General features: G+C 41.9%; 1 protein-coding gene and 1 pseudogene across 3 annotated transcripts in view; one reads left to right on the plus strand and one right to left on the minus strand.

Annotated features, from left to right (window-relative positions):
* The window catches only part of il1rapl2 (interleukin 1 receptor accessory protein like 2), a 584,424-nt gene that overhangs the window by 234,929 nt on the left and 321,507 nt on the right, over nt 1-27,988 (minus strand). For all 3 annotated transcript variants that reach the window (XM_062963793.1, XM_008119838.2, XM_008119837.3), the window contains exons 3-4: nt 27,476-27,749; nt 4,942-5,128 (exon numbers count right to left, since the gene is read on the minus strand). In XM_062963793.1, coding sequence (XP_062819863.1) covers nt 4,942-5,128; nt 27,476-27,749 — 461 coding nt within the window. The remainder of the gene's footprint in view (nt 1-4,941; nt 5,129-27,475; nt 27,750-27,988) is intronic.
* LOC107983445 (fatty acid-binding protein, adipocyte-like) lies at nt 14,070-14,693 on the plus strand (annotated as a pseudogene).

The following is a 27,988-nucleotide window of genomic DNA, read 5'->3' on the forward strand; positions in this document are numbered from 1 at the left end:
ATGATTTACAATGACTAACGAAAAATTTGCACAACCCTAATGACTATGGCCCTGGTGGCACAGTGTGTTAAAGCGTTGAGCTGCTGAACTTGCAGACCGAAAGGTCCCAGGTTCAAATCCCAGGAGCGGAGTGAGCGCCCGCTGTTAGCTCCAGCTTCTGCCAACCTAGCAGTTCGAAAACATGCCAATGTGAGTAGATTAATAGGTACCACTCCAGCGGGAAGGTAATGGCGCTCCATGCAGTCATGCCAGTGGCCACATGACCTTGGAGGTGTCTACAGACAACACCGGCTCTTCAGCTTAGAAATGGAGATAAGCACCAACCCCCAGAGTCAGACATGACTGGACTTAACGTCAGGGGAAACCTTTACCTACCTTTACCATTGTGATTATAATGAACTTATGTTATGTTGTATATTACTGCCACCAGGACCCAACTTGGTGAGTGAGTGAGAGAGCGAGTTTCTCAAGTTGCTCCTGACACAGAAAAAAAAATCTGTGTCAGATTGATCCAAGAAAGACAAATGCTAAAGGGGAACTCCTCCCTCAAAGCATTCATTTTCCGATACAATTATTTCTATAATGGATCATTTCAAGCATCAGCATCACCACAAAACGCCAAGTTGGTTCTGAACATGAGGCAAGCGAGCCAAAAGGCATCCAGGGGGTATTTTAATCTATTCTCCCTCACCTACGCAGCAATCACTTTTGCAAAATCCCATGGTTCTGTGATGGTCCTGGTGCCACATTGCTCTTTTTGATGTGCAATATCTCTTCTGCTCGTGTTAATCAATGTGACAGCTTAATCGTTAGTTGTCACCCATCAGGCAGACGTGGTATAACTTATGTGCAGTGCTTTGATATAATAAAAGAAGAAAGAGACTTGAATGCTGGTGTAGCCACTGGAAGTTGATGGCTCTGATGTCAGTGGTTGGCGGATCTATGCTGTGCTTTAGACAAAGCATGAAAGGAGCTATCCAAGGTGCTGAAGCTATTGGAGGCCAAAGTTCAAACCATGGATAGCTTCTGTTGGGTTTTCTGAACCAGCTGCTTAACGTAGTAAATCCAGTCAGTCAGACTGGTTCAAATATAATCTGTTACAATTAAAGTGTAGCTATTAAAGGTAAAGGTAAAGGTTTCCCCTGACGTTAAGTCCAGTCGTGACCGACTTTGGGGGTTGGTGCTCATCTCCATTTCTAAGCTGAAGAGCCGGCGTTGTCCATAGACATCTCCAGGTCATGTGGCCATAGGCATGACTGCATGGAGCACTGTTACCTTCCCGCCAGAGCGGTACCTATTGATCTACTCACATTGACATGTTTTCGAACTGCTAGGTTGTCAGGAGCTGGGGCTAACAGTGGGCGCTCATTCTGCTCCCGGGGTTTGAGCCTGGGACCTTTTGGTCCGCAAGTTCAGCAGCTCTGCGCTTTAACACATTTCGCCATCGGGGCTCCCTAGCTATTAGGGGTGTGCAAATCTTCATGTTTAAATGGTAAGTCGGATGTAATTCGTAAGTTTTGTATATACAAACAGATATTAAGAAACACAAGGGAGGGGCGCTCACGCAAAAAATTAAGAATTAAAACTCTTCCAGTACTTGAATTCTGTTGAATTCTGTAATGCTTGGAAGTCAGTTTCATTTTCAGCACAGCAAGCAAGAGAAAGCCAAAAAGGCTGCCATTCCTCTTTAAATTAAGAAGAGATAGGTTGCCTCTCGCCATGAGGAGAAGAAAGCAGCAGGGAGGGATGAGCTGTGGGAGCTGGGAAAGAGACTGAGAGAGCACAGCATTCTGGGAAATGTAGTTTGGGAAGGCGAGGAACCCTATGGCAGAGAATGGAAAAGGCCCTGCCCTCAACTACATAAGCATTGGCAATGGTAATCCATGCAACAGTCACCACTAGGTTGGATTATTTTAACGCCTTATATGCCGGCCTTCCGAAGACAAAAACCCAGAATGGTCCAAAATGCGGCGGCCAGGCTGTTAGCGGGATCATCTATAAGATCCCATATTACACCGATTCTGAAACAACTGCATTGGCTACCAATGGAACATCGGATCTCTTACAAGATACTGATCCTGACATTTAAAGCTCGAAATGGCCAAGGACCATTATATTTTAGGGACCGCCTCATTCCTTTTTTCCATCAGTGGTCACCTCGATCCTCCCAGGAAAATCTCCTCTACGTACCGGGCCCTAGAAGCTACAAGGCGTAGAGCCTTTTCGACCGATGCTCCAATTCTGTGGAACTCATTGCCTCCATATGTTAGAGCAATGTCGGAGTTGCGACCTTTTGTAAAAGCGCTCAAGACTTGGCTGTTTGGTTGTGCATTTGAGTAGATCAGATCTAGTTTGCCAAATAGTCACTGCTGAATGTTTTCATGTTGAATGTTTTTATATTGTGGAATGATTTTAAATTGTAAGTTGCTCGGAGCACTCTGGTGGAGAGTGACTAATTAAGAAATACAGTGAAGCGAAGTGAAGTGAACTACATTTCCCAGAATTCTGCACGGCATCAGAAAGCCCCAATGAGAACAGGGGAGAGAGTTCCAATAAATTATTGAATCTGCAAAGAGGAGGACTGACTGATACACAACTGCACAACTCTAATACAGTAGACTTATCCAAGCTAAACGGGCCGGCAGAAGCTTGGATAAGCGAATATCTTGGATAATAAGGAGGGATTAAGGAAAAGCCTATTAAACATCAAAATAGGTTATAATTTTACTAATTAAGCACCAAAACATCATTTTATACAACAAATTTGACAGAAAAAAGTAATTCAATACGCAGTAATGTTATGCTGTAATTACTGTATTTCCGAATTTAGCACCAAAATATCACGATATATTGAAAACATTGACTACAAAAATGGCTTGGATTATCCAGAGGCTTGGATAAGTGAGGCTTGGATAAGTGAGACTCTACTGTATTTAGGCACGGACTGGGATAGCTAGGGATATACAGTACCTACCCAAATCAAGTATCAGTTCATACTGATTACTTTCCTAAGATAGGGAACAGAACTATATATTCCAGAAAAATGGGATAGAAATATCAGAATAAATGACTCAGATAATAAAAAGGGGGACAAAGCCCCTGGGCTGCTATAATTCAAACACTGAAGGTAGCTGAAGATCTCGAAAGTTGTCCGACCCGACACTTCTCTATTTGCTCTGATATTCCAAACATAGATTTGCGCACTGCCCCTGGGCATTTAGCATCACAGAGATAGATCAGACTCTCTCCAGCTCCCCTTTGATTGCTCCATCCGGGAGTTTCCTTCCTTCGCTGGACTGGCTTGTAAAAATAAATCTGGACGTTTGGGGGCCAAGCTGCCTTCAGAGCTGACAAGATACAACAACCGAAAAGAAAGGGCGGTGGCGGAGGAACCGCATCTCATTTCTGGTAACCCAATGCCACAGCACATATTTTGTCGGTCTTTATTGAAGAAGAGTTCTTGCAAGAGAAAAAGAAAGCAGACTGACAGAGCATCGTTGACTTTTCGTCTCTCCTCTGGCATGTCATGGCTCCCTGTGTGTCATCCCAGTTCCAAATAAATTATTTGTGCACAAGCCGAACACAGTGAGGCTGATGAGATGGGACTCAAATCGCCACATTTTTGCATTGACAGCTGTACTCAAACAAATTGCCACACGGATGATAGGAATTCACTGCCTGACATGTCACTATTATGCCTATTAAGCTAATTTCTTGGATGGGAAATGCCTTGCTTGGCATCTGACCGTTTCTTTTTTTCTTTTTTCTCTAAACCATAACCCTGGTAGCATTCAGAAAGAGCTTGAAATCCAGGCTCTTCACTCAGGCCTTTGGATAAAGATTGTTCATCCCCATAACAATCCTGTATCGTTGACCATTCTTGTACTGGCTAGCACTTTTTACCTTTGTCAACTTGATATAGACACAGGGTCTATTCCCATCCCAATTTGCACTTCCAAGAATTTGCAGCACTTTATCAGTCACCTCGTGTTTACAATATTTATATGGTGCACCTTGCCCAGTCTACTTTTACAACCTCTCCGTTTTAATCCATGTTTTTATTAGTTCTTGTCTGTGGGACATCTGAATCCAGACTGATAAAGTTCTGGAACACAACACACCAGACATCACAGTTGTGGAAAAGAAAAAGGTTTTCATCCGAAAATACATCACACAGTCCTAGACACTTGGGAAGTGTTCGACTTGTGATTTTGTGAAACGAAATCCAGCATATCTATCTTGTTTGCTGTGTCATACAACGTCGTTGTGTCAATAATAATAATAATAATAATACATCAACAGTCCTAGACACTTGGGAAGTGTTCGACTTGTGATTTTGTGATATGAAATCCAGCATATCTATCTTGTTTGCTGTGTCATAAAAATAATAATAATAATAATAATAATAATAATAATAATAATAATAATAATACATCACACAGTCCAAGACACTTGGGAAGTGTTCGACTTGTGATTTTGTGATATGAAATCCAGCATATCTATCTTGTTTGCTGTGTCATAATAATAATAATAATAATACATCACACAGTTCGAGACACTTGGAAAGTGTTCGACTTGTGATTTTGTGATATGAAATCCAGCATAATAAAAATAATAATACGTTGCGCTGATGTTCTCCATTACTATGTAAGCCAATCTGGACTGCCAGGAAAGGTATGAAATGAATCTACTGGGCAACAGATGATATAAAGTTATTTCCTTGTGCATTTGGCTCTAGCACAGTGGTTCCCAAACTTTGGGCCTCCAGGTGTTTTGGACTTCAGTTTGCACATTTCCCAACAGCTGGTAAGCTGGCTGGGATTTCTGGGAGTTGAAGTCCAAAACACCTGGAGGCCCAAAGGTTGGGAACCATTGCTCTAGCATGTCGTCTTCCCATGCTCAATAGTTAGCATAATACATTCAGTGTTATATATTCATTACCTTGTACCATATGACTTCTGGTTCTTGGTTCCCCGTTTTATAATCCTCTATGTCTGGGCAGGAGATGATCTTTGTCCTAGTGATTTCTGATTTCTCTAAGTAGCGAATGGTGCTGTTGTAGCAAAGCCCCGATTCATTTTCCGCAACGGTCAAGGACATTGACACCTTCATGCAATATGTCGAGTTTCTGCAAAAAACAATACACAGAGAGTATCCAGAGTTAATGGAAGTAGTAATGACAAGAGCGGCAGAAGAGACATTTAGTAGTAACTAGCTGTGCCCGGCCACGCGTTGTTGTGACAAAGTATGGTGGTGTGGGAAATAAAGTATTGAGGAATTGGTGATAGTTAAGATAAAGGGTAAAGATTTTCCCCTGACATTAAGTCCATTATAAATGGGTTCTATAGCTGTGTGGAAGGGCCTTGAGTCTACACTGCCATATAATCCAGTTAAAATCAGATGATCTGTGTTTTATAGGCAGTGTGGAAAAGACCTAAGTGAGGCCTAACTCTGCCTGTCCCCTGGGCTGAGTGGGTTGCTAGGAGACCAAGTGGGCGGAGCTTAGCCTTCTAATTGGCAGCAATTGGATGAAAACAATTATTCCTCTCCCTCTAATTAGGACTTTATTTTTCTTTTCTTTTCGTTGTATGAACGTAGAGGCATGGATGAGGGGTTGTGCTGCCAAGTTTAGTGTTTCTGGGATGTGTAGTTTTGTTGTTTTGTCCTAGGCCGAAATTTCATTACCCTTTTATATAGATAGATATTAAATGCTTTTCTCATTCAATGTACATGATACAAAACAATGTACACAATCAAAATCAACTACAGTCAAATAGAAAAAGTAGCAAAATAAATACCGTATACACTCGAGTATAAGGTGACCCGAATATAAGCCGAGGCACCTAATTTTACCACAAAAATAACTGGGAAAACATTGACTCCAATATAAGCCAAGGGTGGTACATTTCAGAAATAAAAATAGATACCAATAAAATTACATTAATTGAGGCATCAGTAGGTTAAATCTTTTTGAATATTGACATAAAGCTCACATTTAAGATAAGACTGTCCAACTCTGATCAAATCATTATTCTCATCTTCTTCAATGCAAATGTGCTTATGTATCTGTCAGAGATAGAACGCCAGTGAGTAAAGCAAAACTCAGTTTATTGAGATTACAAAACTAAAAATGCCCGTAGGAGACAAAAAACAGGGCAAACACTTGACTTCAGTGTGATAGGTAACAAAAAACAACTCAGATTGAGCTTAAACAACTCAAAGGGAAAAAAACGGGTTAAACAGAAGTATAATCCGGATTAAATCAAAAGTGCTTACTTCAGCCTGGCAAACAATGCAAACAAAGGAAGATCAACAGGAGTCAGAATGTAAACAACAGACTGGTAGCAGATTCCTCTCTGCTACTCAGAAACAGCAGGAGACTAAACCAGGCTTGTTTATTCCTCCCTGCAGCGAAGGAAAACGTGGTCGTAGTCAGGATTCAATTTAAGGTTCAACAGCCAACGATATCCAGGTCCAGGCTCAGCAGTCAGGGAAACGGCAGTCAGCAGGGTCCCAATCCGGTCCAGAGGTCAATAGCCAAACGTAGCCGTCTAGGAATCCAAAGGTCTCACCGATAAGCAGCAGAAGGGATAATCCAGAATCGAAGTCAGTCAGTCCAGCGTCAATCTAGTGTGAGTAGGTATTGCCCGTCAAAAAGACGACGGAGGTCCAAGGTATCCAGCAATGAATCACACCCGTCTTCAGGAAGTTCCCCAACAAAAGCCCAAGCGTCCGTCCAGATTACCTTGCCCAACGCAATTAGACATTGATCCCAAACCCCAATTTATCCCAGTTCAAGCTCATCATCGCTGTCAGCTGCCATCCCAATTCCAGGCGCCCCAAACTCATCATCCTCATCAGAGCTAAAGCACCTTTGACTACGCCCCACAGCATCCCCAGCTGTGGATCCCGCTCCATCCCTCCAGCCAGTCCATGGGTCTGATCCTGCAACCCGCCACTCACCTCCCATGCTTTCATTGCCTGTTTCCCCAACACCCAAATCCTCCCTCACGCGAGTCCATTCCATGTCATCGTCCTCCGAGCTGGCCATCTCTTCCTCCAAACCCTCAGAAAAACCCTCAAATGAGTCCTCATCTGTCTGTAAACAAATCCCGGAGCCGTTTTTGTTCACGCTCCTCGAAAGAGTCTGACTCTCGAGGAGTCTTATGCCCCCTTCTTCTATTATCGGAGCCCGAAGGCTCAACCATAACAGTATCCTTTTAATCATCATAGAGTAAAATAATACATGTAATAATAATAAATACAGGAAAATAATGCATGTAATAATAAATAGAGTAAAATAATAAATGCAACAGTAATAATAAGATCAGAGTGATATAATAAATGTATTAATAAAAATAATAAAAATAGAGTAAAATAAATGTAATAGTAGCAACAATAATAGAGAAAAATAAGAAATGTAATAATACCAATAATAATAGTGTAAAATAATAAATGTACCATATATTCTCGAGTATAAGCTGACCCAAATATAAGCCAACTAGGACCCTCACCCGAGTATAAGCCGAGGGGGACTTTTTAAGTCTTAAAAAAAGGGCTGAAAAACTAGGCTTATACTCGAGTATATACAGAACTTGTATATTAGAAACTAATAATGTGAGATAATGGTTTGGTTTGGTTGATCTCATTCTTGTTCTTTGTTTCAAGAAAAAAAAAACCAGATTTCATAGAATATATGTTTGCAGGTACAACAGATCAATATTTAGGAATTAAGAAAAAGAATTGGAGGGAACTGACTGATAAATGAAAAAATAATATCTAACTAAATAAAATTATCATTAGTCTTCGTAGCATGATTTTACATAGGATTTGCGCTACATTAGAACAGTAAAGGCAAATATCACTAAATTAAAATAAACATTAAATATTAAATAGCAAAAAAATAAAATAAGGTGTAAACTCTAATGAAATAAATGAAATGAAATTTCATTACAGTAATGACATTTTCACTAATGATACTTTAGAAACACTTTAGAAAAGAACCGCCGGTGCCCTCTAATTTTGTCACGAGTTTTGAAACATTTTTTTCATCGATCGCACAGTCCTACTAACTATATAATGACCGAGACATAATTTGTTGTAGGTCTGGGTGAAGTTGATTACATTCACTTCCTATTGATGATAATTATATATGAAATAATGATTGTTTTCCAGCTGATTTCAATGGAACCAAACCTCCATTTACTACATCTGCTTCCACTTCCTTGACACTAAACTATGTTTGTGCCATCTATATATATAAAAGAGTGATGGCATCACGGCGCCCGACAAAACAACAAAACTACAGGCCCCCCAACCTCGAAATTTGACAACACAACCCATCATCCATGCCTCTATGTTGATACAACAAAAAGAAAAGAAAAATAAAGTCCTAATTAGAGGGAGAGGAATCATTGTTTTTATCCAATTGCTGCCAGTTTGAAGGCCAAGCTCCGCCCACTTGGTCTCCTAGCAACCCACTCAGCCCAGGGCACAGGCAGAGTTAGGCCTCACTTAGGCCCCTTCCACACTGCCTATAAAATACAAATTATCTGATTTTAACTGGATTATATGGCAATGCAGACTCAAGGCCCTTCCGCACAGCTATATAACCCATTTATAATCTTATATTATCTGCTTTGCACTGGATTACACTGGATACAGCTGTGTAGAAGGGGCCTCATATAATCCAGTTCTAAGCAGATAATGTAAGATACTTTATTTCCCATACCACCATACTTTGCCACAGCAACGCGTGGCCGGGCACAGCTAGTTATGTTATATACAGTAGAGTCTCACTTATCCAACATTCACTTATCCAACATTGTGGATTATCCAACACAGTCGGCCTCCCGCCTGGATCCACAGTTCTTTCTCTACGCAGCAAGTTTTGAATGTTTTACGGATTTAATTTTCGACAGTGTTGTTACTCTAAGTTCATTTTGTGCAATTTTATTTTTATTTGTAGTCAATTTGCTAGTAGTCAATTTTTTTGTAGTCAATATTTTCCATACATTGCTATGTTTTGGTGCTAAATTGGTAAATACAGTACAGTAGAGTCTTGCTTATCCAACATAAATGGACCGGCAGAACGTTGGATAAGCAAATATGTTGGATAATAAGGAGAGATTAAGGAAAAGCCTATTAAACATCAAATTAGGTTATGATTTTACAAATTAAGCACCAAAACATCATGTTAGACAACAAATCTGGCAGAAAAAGTAGTTCAATATGCAGTAATGCTACGAGGTAATTACTACATTTACGAATTTCGCACCAAAATATCATGATATATTGAAAACATTGACTACAAAAATGTGTTGGATAATCCAGAACGTTGGATAAGCAAGTGTTGGATAAGTGAACCTCTACTGTAATTACTAAATAACATTACAGTGTATTGAACTGCTTTTTCTGTCGATTTGTTGTAAAACATGCTGCTTAATTTGTAAAATCATAACGTAATTTAATAGGCTTTTCCTTAATCCCTCCTTATTACCCAACATTTTTGCTTATCCAACATTCTGCTGGCCTGTTTATGTTGGATAAATGAGACTCTACTGTACTATGAGTATATGTTAGAAAAACAATAGGAAGACTTGACTTCCACAAAAGACCAGATCCATTATTAACAGTGGCTCTGTTATTAGTCTTCTATACTTTTCCTTTTTCCATAATAAACTAAAGACAATGCCTAGCATCCCAGAACGTCATATATTAAAGCCATTTAAAAAGCTTCTCGTTTCCAGTGTTAGGCTATAACCATTGAGAACAGCTCACATCCCATCATGATGTTATCAGGGAGTATTTACAGACAATGGAAGCCTGTTGCAACCCAATCTGTCACACAGGGAGTTTCATTAGGTGTGATAGGAATCATGTCCCTTTAAGAGCAGGTTACAAAGGATGACAGACATCTTAATAAGGGCCGCATTTCCCCATCATCCCCCTTTTTGTCACTTTAATTGGATACATCAAAGCCAAGCGAGTTTGAGGTAGGATTGACACGTTGGGTAGCTGCATCCCTCTCCATAAACCCTGGAGAGGAATTTGCCACAATGCAAGATGCTATACAAGCCCTTTCCTATTAACTCTGCTATTTGCTGGAGAGATGACAACTGTACGAGCGATTTCCTTTCTGCAAAAAGCCAGATTGCTTTAGAGGAGGTATCCGAAGGCTCAGTCATTTTTGTGTTCACCCAGAAACATGTTGCATTTCAACCAACAGAACTTTGGTTAGCTTGAAGCAGAGGGATGTGAGGGATCCTGGAAATGGTACAGTGGATTATTATTATATTATTATTAAACTTTATTTGTACTCCGCTAGCATCTCCCGAAGGACTCAATGCGGCTTACAAAGGCCAAGGCCTCAACACACAATATAACAATACAAAACAAAGGCAAATTAAAAGATTAAAACAGTATAAACCACAAGCAATAACAATACGCTAAAACACAATAAAACTGGGCCGGTGGACCCCATTCCCTCATATTACAATAGGAATAGGACATTTCAGGCCCTCAAGCAGGACCGGCCCTAGGAAATATAAAGGGGTACTAAAAAAAAATGGTGCCCCCCCCCCGCGCTGTGGGAGGAGGGGCCACGTGACACGGGAGGCATAGCCAGACCTGGCCCCGCCTACTGTGCCCTGACCCCGCCTCCCACGTCGCGCAGCCACGCCTCCCATGGCAAGGGCGGCGCGGGAAGCAGGGCCAGGGTGCGCGGTGCGGGAGGCGGGGCCAGACCTGGCCCCGCCTCCCGGGCTACATGCCCTGGCCCCACCTCACACACTGCGCCCTCTGGCCCCGCCTCCCGGGGGCTCGATAGCGCCCCCGGGAACATGGCGCCCAACACAGGGGCGTGGTTAGCTTCCCGTGTTGGGCTGGGCCTGCCCTCAAGTCATATCTAGAGTCCAAATCCATTCTCTTGGGCTCCCCGGTCGTGACAAATTTGGGAGAAATCCAAATTGAGGTGTGATGATTCCATTATTGGCTTACAGGCCAGGTCCTTGCAGAACGTACTCGACAGCCTACAATAGGGTGACTGAATGTGAAAGAAGTGAACCCCTCTGAACCTTCAATAGGTGTACAGAAAAGGGAATTCTAGCAGGTATAATTTGCAGGATAGGTTCTATCTGCTTAAATCTTCTTCTTTACTATTAGAATAATAGAATCATAGAGTTGGAAGAGACCTCACAGACCATCCAGTCCACCCCCGTTTTTGAATCACAGACGCCTTAAAGGGCCAGACTTAAAAGTGACTTCAAAACAGAGTTTATTAAAACAAAAGAAAAGAGACGCAGAGATACTAAAATGCAATTCCACTGGTCAAAACTAAAAAAAAAAAACCAAACCAGACCTGGTCCAAAAGGTTAACAGAAATATAATCCAGATTAACTGGATGCAAAGAGCAACAAGTCAAACAAGAAGCCGATTGGTGTAAAAAAACACACAAATGATCAAGAAGTCCAAACTGCAGATCCGAATCCAACGCCAAACACGAAACAGGCAACAACAAGTCTACAAGCATCTTTCCCAATACACAGCACCCAGCACATGAACGCACATCAACACCTTGCCTTCTGCAAAGACCCCTCACTCCTGAACCTACTTTTATCTACAAATCATCATCAGATGAAGTGACCACTGCCCCATCATTATCCCCCGCAGCTGCTCCCAGCTCTTCACATGAATTCCCTTGACTTTCCCTCCAATTCCTCCATCTCTTGTCAAGACTTAGATTCCCCCCAAGAAACTGTTGGATCCCCTGATTGCCAGTCTTCACCCCCAGAGAACCCCATAAAGGTATCACTAGTTGTTGGCGCCTCACAAATAGCTTGCACTTCTCTTATCTTAGTCCAATCCATGGTGTCTCCTTCTTCTCCTTCACTCATTGACCCATCATCCCCAGAGAATCCCTCAAGTGACTCCTCATCTGTAGGTGCTTCAAGTATGTCCTGGATCCTCTTTCTCTGCTGCTCATCATCAGATTCCTGCTCCCGAGTAACCCTTTTTCCCCTTCTGGCACCCATACTACTGTTTGTAACATTACTCACAGGCTCTACTACAACACCCTGCAAGCAACTAAATGTGCAGGAGGTCCGCCTCTTTCTTCACATGGAATCTAATCAGATAGACTGGCAATTGGGCTGGAATGGGATGAAGGGCCCTTCTACACAGACCCTAAAATGAGAAAGAAACCAGGATAAAATGGGTGGTGGCTAAATGGCATTTAAGGAAAATGCGCACTGATTTCGATCAACTTTTGAAAAACATGTCCTAAAAAGGTGTGATTAAAACCCGATTTAAGCCAGAAAATGTGCCTATTCACATGTATATATCCTACAGTCAAGGAAAACACGAGACTTTGTTCTTATATGCTGGTGTGGATTGTTCCAGCACAATCCAGAAACAGTTGCTCTGGGCTGTAAACAAATGAAGCCACATACAGGTGGCTAAATGGAAGCACAATTGGAAAGCAATTATGAGAAAACTCTGCAACCATTCCTTTGTTTTGCTGTTGAAATTAAACAGAACTTGAATGTACAGTACAGTGAGGAGAGATAATAAGAAATCTGGTTGTGTGCACATGAGGCACCATCTATACAACTGTAAAAAAATCCACGTTATATTTTTTGAACTGGATTATATGGCAGTGTAGACTAAAATAATCCAGTTCAAATAAAATAATCTGGATTTTCTGTTTTGATAACCAAGATTATCTGGCAGTATAGAAGGGGCCTTACATATCCGAATATGAGGTCTAGCATATCTCGGAGCGTCATTTTTACAAAAAATTAAGATAAAACTTTTGCCAGATGTCGTCTATCTATCCTGCAGATTTCTAAACTCTGCTACAAACAAAGGTGTCAGGATAGTGGGGGACCATTTACCGGGATTGACAAGTCTGTTTGGACTTGCTCTAAGGTCTCGCGATTTTTGCTCCATTTATTTGTCCTGCAGTTTGACACTGCCTGGAAGCACCCGAAGATACCTTTTGGGTAACATTTCCTAGAAATATGTATAGAATTTCTTAATTTTTTTTTAAAAAAATATATATTTTTCAGATGTCTCAGCTTTTTAATTCATGATTTATATAATCAGTTCACTTGGAGCAATTGTTAACAATTAACCTACCTGGATGATTATGGATTTTCCTGATTACAAGACGAAAGGTCAGGCAGCTTGGAAGGCTGGGTAATAAGGAGTTGAAGAGAGGGTTTTTAAAATCGACATTTGCTCTAATTTAATGGTGCCATATTTTCCTTCTAACTATCTTGCATTATTTAGCTCATATTTTCAGCACTGCCCATGGCAGATTCTATTTAAAGTGTGCCCTGGAACGAGGACCTAAAAATGAAGAGTTCCTCTCATTAGTTACAATTACGGGTGGGCCGCGTTGAGAAAACTGACTGCTTGATTAGCAAAACACTGTGTGCTCTGCCAGAAGGAAGGCAAGGCATTATAAGGGTATTAGTAGGGCATGCTATAAATTTAAACACATTACAGAAATCGTAAATAGCCAAGTGCAAGGAACGGTCTTTCTTATCAGAGAGTTGGGTCATCTAATTGAGAATATATTTGGGTACTCCCATTCTCAAAAAGAGTCCCATTCTGGCTCTATTTGGACGGTTGCTAGGATTGGTTTCGGCATGAAAAAGAATATGTTTAAAAGTAGGAAAAGTCAGTGTGATATCGTGGTTGAACCTTTGGAGACCAGAGTTTGAAGCCATGGAAATCCATTGGGTGATTTGGTGCGAATTATACTCTCTCAGCCTCAGAGGAGTGCAAACTCAAGCCTCCACTGAACAAATATTGCCAGGAAAACACCAGGATAGGTTTGTCTTTGGGTCGCCAGAAGTCAGAAACAATTTGAAGCCACACAACTGCATAAGAACAAGGAAAGCTAGTTGCATAATGGACCAACCTAACCAGAGTATTCCCTGCAATGTCTACTTTTAAGAAGCAATTTCCTGTGTAAGTCATTAAGTCCCTTCCCTATAAACACTTTTCTGCGGGACTGGTTGAGCTCCCGCTGTTAACCCTGTTAACCAAAGCGAAAGTGGATGTTCGCTTTGTCAGATTTTTAGGAACTCCCTTCAGAGAGAGCAAATCCAGCACAATGGAACAGTTTTTGGGAACTTGGAAGTTGGTTGCCAGTGAAAAATTTGATGACTACATGAAAGAAATTGGTGTGGGCTTTGCCACCAGGAAGATAGCTGGTGTCGCCAAACCCAATGTCATCATCAGTTGCAATGAGGATGTCATAACATCAGAACAGATAGTAGTTTCAAGAACACAGAGCTTTCTTTCAAACTGGGGGATGAATTTGATGAAACCACAGCAGGTGACAGGAAAGTAAAGAGTCTTGTGACATTAGACAATGATGTGTTGGTCCACTTGCAGAAATGGCATGGCAAGGAGACCACACTGAAAAGGAAAATAGAAGATGGAAAGTTGGTTTTGGAATGCACTGCGAATGGCGTTGTCTCCACTAGAGTCTATGAGAAAATATGAAGCCCTCCGGATTCTGGAACAGAAGACAGCACTTGGTTCAGGGAGCAAAGTCTGACATGACTTTCTTTAAAAAACAAACAAACCTGAGTTGTTGGCACATCAACTCCAAAGCACCTTTGTATACTAAGTAATTGTGGTTATTCAATAAAAGTTCACTTTCAGATGGGGAAAAAAAATTGGAAGAACTTCCTCACTGTGAGAGCTGTTCGACAGTGGAACTCTCTTCCCTGGAATGTGGTGGGGGCTCCTTCTTTGGAGGCTTTTAAGCAGAGGCTGGATGGCCATCTGTCGGGGGTGCTTTGAATGCGATTTCCTGCTTCTTAGCAGGGGGTTGGACTGGATGGCCCATGAGGTCTCTTCCAACTCTACTATTCTATGATTCTATGATTCCTGTCAACCTAGCAGTTCGAAAACTTGCAAGTGTGACTAGATAAATAGGCAGCGCTTCAGTGGGAAAGGCATAAAGATACTCCAAGCAGTCATGCCAGTCACACAACCAGGAGGTGACAATGCAAGCTCCTCAGCTTGGAAATGGAAAAGAGCATCTCCCCGAGAGCCAGAGATGAGAACCGGCTCCAGAGCCGGAAATGAAAGGAGAAGCCTTTGCCTTTGTCCGTGTATGTGTGTCTCATTGTATTGTAACAAGTCACTGAATGTTTGCCTGTATCTATTTGCACTGTAATCCGCTCTGAGTCCCCTTGGGGAGAAGGGCGGAATATAAATAAAATTTTGTTGTTGTTATTATTGTTATTATTATTATATTTTTAACTTTACATTATTTGTAAAATCTGCATTAAAAAAAAAGAAATTGACTTTAAAGATCTCTTTGGAATGCCGCAAACAAGCATTCTAGTACCCCAAAAGGAATGAGAAAGTAACATCTTTTATTACACAGAAAGAAACAACATCACCAACCATAAAATTGTGTCACCATGACAATTGGATCGCGTCCTCATTTAATACCTCAAGTTATGTGTCGTTGGTGTTAGGGATTCCTCTTCTTCAGAAGAGGAAGGGGAGCAGGAAAGTGTTCATGAATCTGAGGGTGAGTTGGAATCTGAGGAGGAGACTTTGCAAGTACCCACTTTTCAGGAGAGGCGAAAGGAAATAGAGCAGAGACGTCGTTCAGCTAGAATAGCTGCCAGAAATGCAGCCGAGTAATTATGATTCTATGATTCTAGGAACGGCCATAACAGCTGTGAGGGGACTCCGGGCTATAAAGTAGAAGCAGGTGCAACCAGCTGTTGCTGGTAACAAGCTGACTCTAAAGCCTAAGCCTTCACTCCCCTTGTGCCTGCTTCAAGTCTGCATCTGGAAAAACTGCTCCTAAGGATCTATTGCTGTTTCTTTGTCTGAAGTAAGACTGCTATTTGATTTGGGAGTTTACCAGAGACTAAGAACTGTGCTTGCCCTATGACTTCCTTGCTTCCTTTTGTATTATTCCACTGAGTGTGCTGAACTTTATGTTCTGCTGAAGTAAAGCAGTTTTCATTTACTTACTTCATTTACTTTACTTACCACAGTGTCTTAAGGCTGTTCTTGAAAGACAAAACAGGACAGTTGGTAACAACATCACTTCCAATCTCTCAATAAGCCTGCTGTTTAAGATATCAAACTGAGAAAAGTAAATGAAATTGCCAAAGGAAAAGATGAGAATTGAGTCCAAAAGCAAGCAAAGTGATCCTAAGAGCAGCAAAGGCACTAAGATAGAACACGGAACACGTGAGCGGCTTTTTTCTTCTGATTGGCTCAGGCAGGCAGCAGGCCTCATGGCCTCACAGGGAAACACGTGTACGCATGTGTGCGGCCACCTCTCTGTGCTCCACGTGTAGCTGAAAGAAATGGAAAGCAGCCATTTCGGCAGCCACGGGGTCTGAAAAAAAATGGTATGGGGCCGGGCTGTGGCGCAGGCTGTTGAGCAGCTGCAATAAATCACTCTGACCATGAGGTCATGAGTTCGAGGCCAGCCCGTGGCGGGGTGAGCACCCGTCAATTAAAAATAAAATATAGCCCCTGCTCGTTGCTGACCTAGCAACCTGAAAGATAGTAGCATCTATCAAGTAGGAAATAAGGTACCACTTATAAAAGTGGGGAGGCAAGTTTAACTAATTTATGACCTGGAATGAGGAAGTGCGGTCAGAGTGGATGATGAAGCAGTTGCTCCCCCCTGTGGCCGGAATCGAACATCCCCTCAGGAAAAGGTTAAATTGCCTCTGCGTCTGTCTCTGTCTCAGTTCTATGTGTATATGGGCATTGAATGTTTGCCCTATATGTATATAATGTGATCCGCCCTGAGTCCCCTTCGAGGTGGGAAAGAAGGGCAGAATATAAATACTGTAAATAAATAAATAAATAAACAAATACATAAATAAATAAATATGGGGACCATGCCATTACGACTGGCCGAAAGAGCTGAAAGACCCGGGATCTGTTTTGAAAAAGGGATCCATGCACAGCCCTAGTAGTTAGTGGAAGTATTAAGCAAAGTGGGGATCTGTGGAATGATACGGACCTGCCAGTTTCTAGGAAAGGAAAAAAAACAAAAAAAACAAAAACAAAAGATTTACGCAATATGACTCAAGTACGGCACTGGTCCCAGATATCATTCAGAAAAAGTTGCTGGTTCCTGGTTCATTTCTCTCTGCCACAGTGTCCATTTGTGACTTTAGTGGGCAAATCAATATTTGAAGAGACCTTTAAAAGGCTATATGTAATCCTAACTCTTCACAGGGTCACGTGGGTTAAATGGAATCTAATAAATTCATTGATGGTATGAAGTCCTGGGAGGAACAGAGAGCTACAAGTCTGCAAACACATTTAAAGGAGAGACACATCACATAGTTCTGGATATGCATCCATTTCCTTGCTCCTTTTTTCCATCATTGAAATATGTCTTTTGCAAATATGACTTTCTCTCAGCTTCACCCACTCACTCCTTTTCCTTTTGAGCTGAGAACAGATGGGTTTTCTTAATGGTGTCTGTATTGTATTATTCCAAGCTTGCTCCGACCTTTGCTTAAGTAAATGGGAAAGGAGCCTTTGTGTTACACCTGTTTTCGTTATGTTTTCGTGGCTTTCATTCGTTTCTACTTGGAACGTCTGGGGTCAAGGAAAGGAGCAAGTAGGTATTTGCAGAGAGCGAGGAAAAGTAACAAAGCAGAGGTGCCTCTTGTTTTGTTAATGCATCTGTTTACGCGAGAAGCTGATGAGAAGAGGGGAAACTCTGGTGCACATGCATCTCCACAAATAAGAGTTTCTAGGCAAAGGTTTGCAGAAGTGACTCCACAACCCAAGAAGATGTACTCTTCCCCCTAACACAACTTATTTATGAATGCAGTTCAAATAAACGTACACCCTAAAGCATGATGGAGGACAATACTTTAAAGTTTCATAACCGTCGGGGAGGGGAGAAGTTTCCACTTGGAGATCAGACACGGTTCTTAAAAGTTCATCCCATGGAGGGAAATTTGCTGCTCCCAATGTGTCTGTTGTTTAACATCTATATGCGACCACTTGCTCAGCTGGTCCGAGATTTCGGGCTCGAGTGTTATCAATATGCTGACGACACTCAGCTCGTGTTAAAGATGGAGGGCCGACCGGATTCTGTACCCGACAGTTTTCACCAGTGCCTCGAGGCCATTATTGGATGGTTGCGTTCCAGTAGGTTGAGGGTGAATCCAGCAAAGACGGAGATCCTATGGCTGGGCTGACCAGGCAGTGGGGATATCCAGTTGCCAACCCTGGATGGCGAAGTGCTACGCCCGTCTTTACTGGTAAAGAGTCTGGGAGTCCTCTTGGACCCTCCATTGACGATGGAGGCCCAGGTCTCCGCCGTTACCAAAACTGCCTTTTTTCATCTGAAAGATGATGCTCTCAAGGTGATGCATGCCATATGCCAGCAAATATGGAGAACACAAGAATGGCCATCAGATTGGAAAAAATCAATTTACATCCCCATACCCAAAAAGGGAAACGCTGAAGAATGCTCAAACTTCCGTTCCCCTGCCAGGAAAGTAATGCTCAAGATCCTGCAAGGCAGACTCCAGCAAGGCATGGAGCGAGAGCTGCCAGATGTCCAAGCTGGGTTCAGAAAAGGCAGAGGAACAAGAGACCAAATTACCAATATCCGCTGGATAATGGAGGAAGCCAGGGAGTTTCAGAAAAACATCTACTTCTGCTTTATTGACTATTCTAAAGCCTTCGACTGTGTGGATCATAATAAACTGTGGCATGTTCTTGGTGGTCTGGGGACACCAAGTCACCTTGTCTGTCTCCTGAGAAATCTGTATAAAGACCAAGTAGCCAAGTCCCAAATGTTACTGGAAAGTAATGTTTCCAAGTCCCAAACCCTCAAACTGCACCGGGCTGTGGCGCAGCTGGCTAGTAACCAGCTGCAATAAATCACTACTGACGAGAGCTCATGAGTTCAAAGCCCGGGTCGGGTGAAGCCCCCGACCATTAAATAGCCCGGCTTGCTGTTGACCTATGCAGCCCCGAAAGACAGTTGCATCTGTCAAGTAGGGAAATTTAGGGACGCTTTATGCGGGAGGCTAATTTAACTAATTTACAACATCATAAAAAAAAAACTGCCAGCAAAACACGAGGAAAGTACAGCTACTACTGGACAGTGAAGCAACAGCTCCCCCTGTGGCCAGAATTGTGAAGCTGGAAAAAAATGTTAAATGCCTCTGTGTCTGTCTATTCTGTATGTTGTTTGTCTGTTGGCATTGAATGTTTGCCATATATGTGTTCATTGTAATCCGCCCTGAGTCCCCTTCGGGCTGAGAAAGAAGGGCGGAATATAAATACTGTAAATAAATAAATAAATAAATAAATAAAATTAGCTTTTGCTTGTTCTTCTTCACTGACCTATGCCTTTTCTGTTCAACCTCCTGGATTTCACCCCTCCAGTCAATCCAGGTAACTCAGCTGTAAATCCCATTCCGAACACAGCCAGAGAAATGCCCTTTTGCCACCTTTATTGCAACCTGATTTAATTATTTGGGGTGTGCCCTCTTTTTCTGAAGCATTTCCTGCAATCTTCATTTACTAAACCACATGGCTTTGTCAGGCTTGCTTCCATCTGTTGTCAGAAATGAGGTTTACGGAGGGAAAGGGGTAAGAAGCAGCCATTTACCAACACAGGCATTGGAATGGATGTTGGAAAAAATGCGAAGGAAGCCTTCCAATGACCAATGAGGTTAAATGTTATCAGAGGAATGTCACTACTGGCACACAAAAAAGTTTAGCATGAATGCTGGCTTTGACATCAAATCCCCCAGAGACATCTCCATGGTTCAGTTATCAGCAATATAATTCTTATCAAGGCCACAAAGAGGGGATGGGAGAGAGATGAGGATGTGGAAAGAGACACACAGAGAAAAATAAACTCATGCACACAGATAGAGCCATTTCCAATCGTTGACTTTAAATTTAGAAAGCCCTGGGTTGGAATACTTTTGTATATGTCACCAACAACAACCAGTTGGTGATAACAGCATTGGAACCCCTTGTGATCGGCACACTGGGTGCAGTGCCTAAAGGCCTTGGCCTGCACTTAAGCACCATCGGCGCTGACAAAATTACCATCTGCCAGCTGCAGAAGGCCACCTTACTGGGATCTGCACACATTATTCGCCGATACATCACACAGTCCTAGACAGTCCGCTTGGGAAGTGTCCGATGTGTGATCCAATACAGGCAGCAGAGTGACTGCTGTGGACTCATCTTGTTGTGTTTCTAATAATAATAATAATAATAATAATAATAATAATAATAATAATAATAATATATGTAATAATAATCTTAATAATATGTGATAATATGTAAAGCAAAGTGAAGAACCTGCTTTGATTGAAGTCAAAAATCAGAAACTCCTCAAAGCACAGTGGACAAAAAATCAGTACAAGAAAACTGCACTACAAACTAGAGCTGACAGCTGACACAACAAAACATTGCATGGAAAGTTCCTTGACAAAATTCAGGGAAAAGCTGATAAGGAGAAGACCTGGCTATGGCTCATGAATGGGACCCTGAAGAAGGAGACAGAAGGCCAGATCCTTGCAGCCCAGGAGGAAGACATCAGGACAAAGGCAATTCAGGCCAAGATCGAAAAATCAGCTGATGACCCAAAATGCAGACTGTGCAAAGAAGCTGACGAAACCATGGATCATATCCTCAGCTGCTGTAAGAAAATTGCACAGACAGACTACAAACAGAGACACAACTATGTGGCCCAAATGATTCATTGGAACTTATGCCTCAAGTACCACCTCCCAGCAGCAAAGAACTGGTGGGATCACAAACCTGCAAAAGTATTGGAAAATGAGCAGGCAAAGATACTGTGGGACTTCCGAATCCAGACTGACAAAGTTCTGGAACACAACACACCAGACATCACAGTTGTGGAAAAGAAAAAGGTTTGGATCATTGATGTCGCCATCCCAGGTGACAGTCGCATTGACGAAAAACAACAGGAAAAACTCAGCCGCTATCAGGACCTCAAGATTGAACTTCAAAGACTCTGGCAGAAACCAGTACAGGTGGTCCCGGTGGTGATGGGCACACTGGGTGCTGTGCCAAAAGATCTCAGCCAGCATTTGGAAACAATAGACATTGACAAAATTACGATCTGCCAACTGCAAAAGGCCACCTGACTGGGATCTGCACACATCATCCGAAAATACATCACACAGTCCTAGACACTTGGGAAGTGTTCGACTTGTGATTTTGTGATACGAAATCCAGCATATCTATCTTGTTGGCTGTGTCATAATAAAATAATAACAACAACAACAACAACGACAACAACAACAACAACAACTTTATTTCTATCCTGTCCCATCCTGAGGGGACTCAGGGCGGTTTACAAGGCAACGTAATGCAAAACACATAAAATATACAACAATTAAAAAACATTGTATGATATAAAATAACAGCATACGGGGATTTACACAGAACATATGTAGTAAACATAATTATATGAAGTAAACATAATACATTCCTAGTTTGAAACCCCTAGCACTTTTCTGTTGTTTCATCCTATCATGGGTATTCACGTTTTCCCAGTTTGGCAGCGACACTCCCAATTAATCTTTTGTTGTTCCAGTTTATTTAGCGGTATTTAAAATGTTCCATAGGAGCCCCGGTGGTGAAGTGTGTTAAAGCGCTGAGCTGCTGAACTTGCAGACCGAAAGGTCCCAGGTTCAAATCCCGGGAACGGAATGAGCACCCACTGTTAGCACCAGCTTCTGCCAACCTAGCAGTTCGAAAACATGCAAATGTGAGTAGATCAATAGGTACTGCTTCGGTGGGAAGATAACGGCGCTCCAAGCAGTCATGCCGGCCACATGACCTGGAGGTGTCTATGGACAACACCAGCTCTTTGGCTTAGAAATGGAGATGAGCACCAACCCCCAGAGTTGGTCACGACTGGACTTAACGTCAGGGGAAACCTTTACCTTTACCTAAAATGTTCCATTCTTCCTCTTTTCTTCCTACTTCCCCCTTTTCTCTCCATCTCACTTTAGCTCCTGCAAACTAAGTTTAAGGTGCAAAATTCATTTGCATTCAGTGAGTTCAGCAAAGCGGGGAGAGGAGGAAGGGCTGGAATCCTGAGGAGCAGGAAAAACCAAAGTAATGCCACCTCTTTTGGTTTGCCTGTCCTTCCTCATTAATAATTTTTGCCATTTTGACCGAACTCTGATGTTGCTTGGCTACACGAGTCCCAGTTTTCATCTATGAAATGTTGGAGAGCAGGAGATCCTGACCCAACCCACGCCTTACAGCACTATAAGTGTTGTGGCAGTGTTTTAGTATGATCCAATCATCCCTTACAATAAGAACAACAACACCATGTCCTCCCATCCAGGCCCCACAGGAGAGGCAGTGATGGACGGAGGTCAGGCGGGGGCACGTCGGGGGTCCTGACCCCGGCTGCTCCATTTGTTTTCTCGGCAGCCTCTCTGCCCTCGGAGCAGAGGCAGTTTGGGCTGGAAGCCCGCTCAGAGTTCTTTGCATTTTAAAGTTCTCTGGGGTGCACTTAAAGGCACACGCTCGTTCGTTTTAAAAGAAAATTGCATGACCTTCTTGGTCCCCAATGTAAATGTCTGGTTAGGAGAGGTACTTCTGGTGCTAAATGGCCCCTATTCAGCAATGCTATCCGATTCATTCTTCATTTTGAGAACAAAATCAAACTCAAGTGAAGCTGCCACTTTTGCTCGCACAGGGCGCATACCAGGGGTCCCCAAACTTTTTAAACAGGGGGCCAGTTCACGGTCCCTCAGACCATTGGAGGGCCGGACTATAGTTTTTAAAAATCTATGAACAAATTCCCATGCACACTACACATATCTCATTTTGAAGTAAAAAACAAAACAAAATGGGAACAAATACAGCCTCAATGTTAACAATAATCATAATAAAAATAATAGAGGGTTGGAAGAGACCCCTTGAGCCATTTAATCCAACCCCCTTCTGCTTTTGTGCACCAAAAGCACAAGCAAAGCACCCCGACAGATGGCCACCCAGCCTCAATGTTGTTAATAATAATAATAATAATAATAATAATAATAATAATAATAATAATAAATCACACAGTCCTAAATGCTTGGGAAGTGTGATTTTGTAATACGAAATCCAGCATATATATCTCATTTGCTGTGTTATAATGTGTCCTTCTGTCAATAATAATAATAATAATAATAATAATAATTGATAATTGATGTTGCCATCCCAGGTGACAGTCGCATTGACGAAAAACAACAGGAAAAACTCAGCCGCTATCAGGACCTCAAGACTGAACTTCAAAGACTCTGGCAGAAACCAGTGCAGGTGGTCCCGGTGGTGATGGGCACACTGGGTGCCGTGCCAAAAGATCTCAGCTGGCATTTGGAAACAATAGACACTGACAAAATTACGATCTGCCAACTGCAAAAGGCCACCCTGCTGGGATCTGCGTGCATCATCCTAAAATACATCACACAGTCCTAGACACTTGGGAAGTGTTCGACTTGTGATTCTGTGATACAAAATCCAGCATATTTATCTTGTTTGCTGTGTCATACAACGTTGTTGTGTCAATAATAATAATAATAATAATAATAATAAAAAATCACTCAGTCCTAAATGCTTGGGAAGTGTGATTTTGTAATACGAAATCCAGCATATATATCTCATTTGCTGTGTTATACTGTGTCCTTCTGTCAATAATAATAATAATAATAATAAAGAGGGTTGGAAGAGACCCCTTGGGCCATTTAGTCCAATCCCCTTCTGCCTCTGCACCAAAAGCACTAGCAAAGCACCCCTTAATAATTAATAATTAATAAAATAATAATTAAAATACCACTATAAACAAGCAAAGTTTTGGAAGGCGCGCACCAGGTGAGGGAGGAGGTGGGAAAGGCGCACGCATTTCCCTCCTCACTTGCGTTGCATGCGCCTTCCTCGGTGGAGGAGGAGGGAGCTGCTGCCACGGGGGCCGGATACATGGCTTTGATGGGCCGCATGTGGCCCCCGGGCAATAGCTTGGGGACCCCTGGTGTATACGATTGCCTTAACACAAAGCCAGTGTTGTTCCTGTGTTTGTGGCTGCTGTGGGCACTGTTTGCTGTTGGGAATCATCCTGGACTACTCAAGACTAGATGTAGACTAGACTTGGGCCCGGGCTGTGGCGCAGGCTGGAGAGCAAGCCAACTGCAACCAGCTGCAATGAATCACTCTGACCAGGAGGTCATGAGTTCGAGGACCGCTCGGAGCCTATGTTTGTCTTGTTTTTGTTCTACGTTAAAAGGCATTGAATGTTTGCCTATATGTGTAATGTGATCCGCCCTGAGTCCCCTTCGGGGTGAGAAAGAAGGGCGGAATATAAATGCTGTAAATAAATAAATAATAAATAACAGTTAGATAGATGATAGAGTTAGATTGAGGGAATCCTTTCCCCGTTTCCAAAGCATTCCTAGACAGGCTTTACTGTGTTTCACTCTATCCTGTGTACGTCACATCCCTTACTTTGAAGTTAGCAGAAATGTGAATCTTTGGGGACACTAACTTCTCATTGGTCAGAATGTCTTTTATGGCCCCAATAAACTGGACCATGCGGTTGGAACCATTTTTGGTTCACTCTTCTCCCTTTGTTCTTCTAGCTAACAAGAAGCATCTCGCCATCTCTCCCGCCAAGATGTAACTATTTAGGTGTTTGTTATTTTTCCTTTCTTATTTTTCCTTAGAAACCAGTCTAGAGTAGACTAGACAGCTCCCAAGCCTTTCTATCTACAATGGAGTTCTTTTTACCTGAATAAATACTTTTTGAACTTTTACTGAGACTCTGCACTCCATTGCAATCCTAAATGGTCAAAGGCTTCTCTTTGCTCACCGTGTGTAAGTAACTGCTGCATTTGAAAGCTTTGCTTTTGCTACTCTACTGATTTTTGGTGGAATCTCCCCCAGAGAGGGTTAAATTGAGTCTAACCGCTCAGAGATTACCACAACATTTGCTACATGAGGGTACTCACATTCACAAAAGTTTGCATATAGGCAGAATATACAAATATACCAAGCTCAATAGATTTTCATTCAAGCAACGGAATACGAAAAAGTCTCTACTTGCTGTGACTCAGCTGGAACCTCAGAGTGACTCTGATGAGGATAATGGGATTCAGGTTCAAAATGTCCCTGCTTTGGAAGATGAGGAACAGAGAGTGCAAGTTCATTTTCCCACAGCAAGGGATGATGTTGATGATACTGAAACTAGCCAGGTGCAAATTGACTTAGAAAAGGAGGACAGCTCACAGTCTGATAACGAGGCTCAGCAAAATAACGAGCAGGCTGGCCTTGATGAAATGGGCTCCTTTGATCGAGCTGACTGTTTGGAATTCAGGGTTCGGAGGAGTGTGAGAATCGCAAACAAGAGGGAGGTTAGAGGCCAGAGAAATGCTTTCATGTTTCGCAAAGGGTATTATTAAAGCAATATCTTTGGAGACAAACCTTTGTCAAAGCAACTTTCGTCCAACCAAGAAGCAAGCTCTCGTTTTCCTGGATTATCTTGCAGCCTATGTGTTCATGTTCCTGGGACTCTGTCATGCTCTAATGGGACTTTGTTTATTCCTTGTGAGTTCCTGAATTATTCTCTAAGACTTTATTTTGTAACTAACTTTTGGAACTTTTGCTTTTTAAGAACTTTTTGTCTTCTATTTTCTAATAGACTGAAAAGACTTCAACCTGTGTGCAGTTTGGTGTGTATAGCAAGGTGAAGCTAGCCTGAGGTGCGACACTACTCGTGTCAAGGGTTTGAGTTAAACTGGCAGAAATGTCCAAATGGACATGTGTGTGCCTATGCATCCATACACATATGCATATCTATACAAGGGGTGTGCAATTCAGCCGAACCCCATGCCGTTTTTGGTGGCCGGATTTTGGTGGCCTCCTGATTCGTTTTCGGGAGCCTCCCAAATTCAGGCGGGCAAAATTCATTTTTTTATCCAGCAGCTGAAAGATCCAGTGAAGTAAAATACATCCTGCATATCAGATACTTATGTTACAATTCATAACAATAGCAAAATTATGTTACAGTAGCAAAACAGTAGCAACACAGTTAAGAAGCAGCAACAATAAAAATGTATGGTTGGAGGTCACCACAACATGAGGAACTGTATTAAGGGATTGTGGCATTAGGAAGGTTGAGAACCACTGATGTTCCAGGCTGAAACTGCAGCTCAATCCATTCAAAGAAGCAGGATACAATGCCATTTCACAGCATAACAATGTTGTTTTTCATATTTGCTGCACCCAAAAGGTATAGGAGTTAACACTAAACCCAATACCCAATCACTACTGACCGAGAGATCATGAGTTCGGATTGAGTGCCCGACCATTAAATAGCCTAGCTCGTTGTTGACCTAAGCAACCCGAAAGACAGTTGCATCTGTCAAGTAGGAAATGTAGGTACCGTTTTTATGTGGGGAGGTAATTTAACTAATTTACGACACCATAAAAATGTTGATGTTTTATGCTGGTTTGTATGTTTATACTATTTCACTTGTTTTTTATCGGTTTAATTATGCTGTATTTTATTGTATGTTGAAACTGGGCTTGTCCCCATGTGAGCCGCCTCTGGGGAGATGGGAGCGGTTATTATATTATATTATATTATATTATTATTATTATATTATCTATATATATAAAAGAGTGATGGCATCACAGCGACCCACAAAACAACAAAACTACAGGCCCCCCAACCTCGAAATTTGACGACACAACCCATCATTCATGCCTCTAGGTTGATACAACAAAAAGAAAAGAAAAATAAAGTCCTAATTAGAGAGAGAGGAATAATTGCTTTTATCCAGTTGCTGCCAGTTAGAAGGCTAAGCTCCTCCAACTTGGTCTCCTAGCAACCCAATAAAAATAATTAAAAACACTAAAAAATAATTAAAAACACTAAAAAATGAATACAATAAAATACCATAATAACAAAAAATAACTAAAAATTATACAAGAAAATAATAAAATATAATAAATAAAAAGATAACTTACAATAAAATTAATTAAAACATACAAATAATGTCAAATAAAAATTACACAACAATTTTTAACCAATACCACCACCACTTTGCCACAGCAACGCGTGGCCGGGCACAGCTAGTATTATATAAAGTTATTATATTATAAAAACTTCCAGCAGTGTGCAGAAGAATGAGGAAGTACTCCATCAAGGACTCGGTGCCACAGTGGATGAAGAAGAAGCAGCTCCCCCCGTAACCGGAACTGAGCATACCTTCATGAAGCCAGAAGCTGGAAAAGGTTAAATTGCCTCTGTGTCTGTCTGTTCTATGTCTAATGGCACTGAATGATTGCCATGTATATGTACATCTTGATCTGCCCTGAGTCCCCTTTGGGGTGAGAAAGAAGGGCGGAATATAAATACTGTAAATAAATAAGTAAATAAATAAATACCCACCTTAACACGCAAGTGTAGAACCCGCTGTCTTGAACCTCTGCTGCATGAAACCAGATTGAGTCTTCGTCTTTGCTCATTCGAACTTCGGAGAAGATGATGGGCTCCTCCAAGTCGCCCTTGTTTTTGTACCACATCAGCCGGAGGCCTGTGCTTTGAGCCGTGCTGTAGTTAGTCCGGATGTAGCTGTAGAAAAGAGCGCATTTCACTCGGACGGGCTCACCAGCCAGAGCCATGTACCTTTTGAGATCCACCAGCCAGTCAATGCAGCCATCCACTGAAAGCCAAAGAGAAAAACAAAACCTGATTTAGACATTGGTCTTAATGAGATGGCAGGATTCTGCACTGTGCCCTGTGAAAGTTAAAAAAAAAAACCAATAGCAATTGAGCTCATCCGTCTATGTCTCCTGCTGACTATCAAGTGGAAACATACCTGAAGTTATTTTATCACCATGGGGCTTATATTGATCAATACAAGCCCGCACATTTGCAAGTCTGAGGTTGATCCAGAAGTCT

The sequence above is a fragment of the Anolis carolinensis genome, unplaced genomic scaffold, assembly GCF_035594765.1.
Source record: "Anolis carolinensis isolate JA03-04 unplaced genomic scaffold, rAnoCar3.1.pri scaffold_12, whole genome shotgun sequence".
NCBI classification, from domain to species: domain Eukaryota; kingdom Metazoa; phylum Chordata; class Lepidosauria; order Squamata; family Dactyloidae; genus Anolis; species Anolis carolinensis.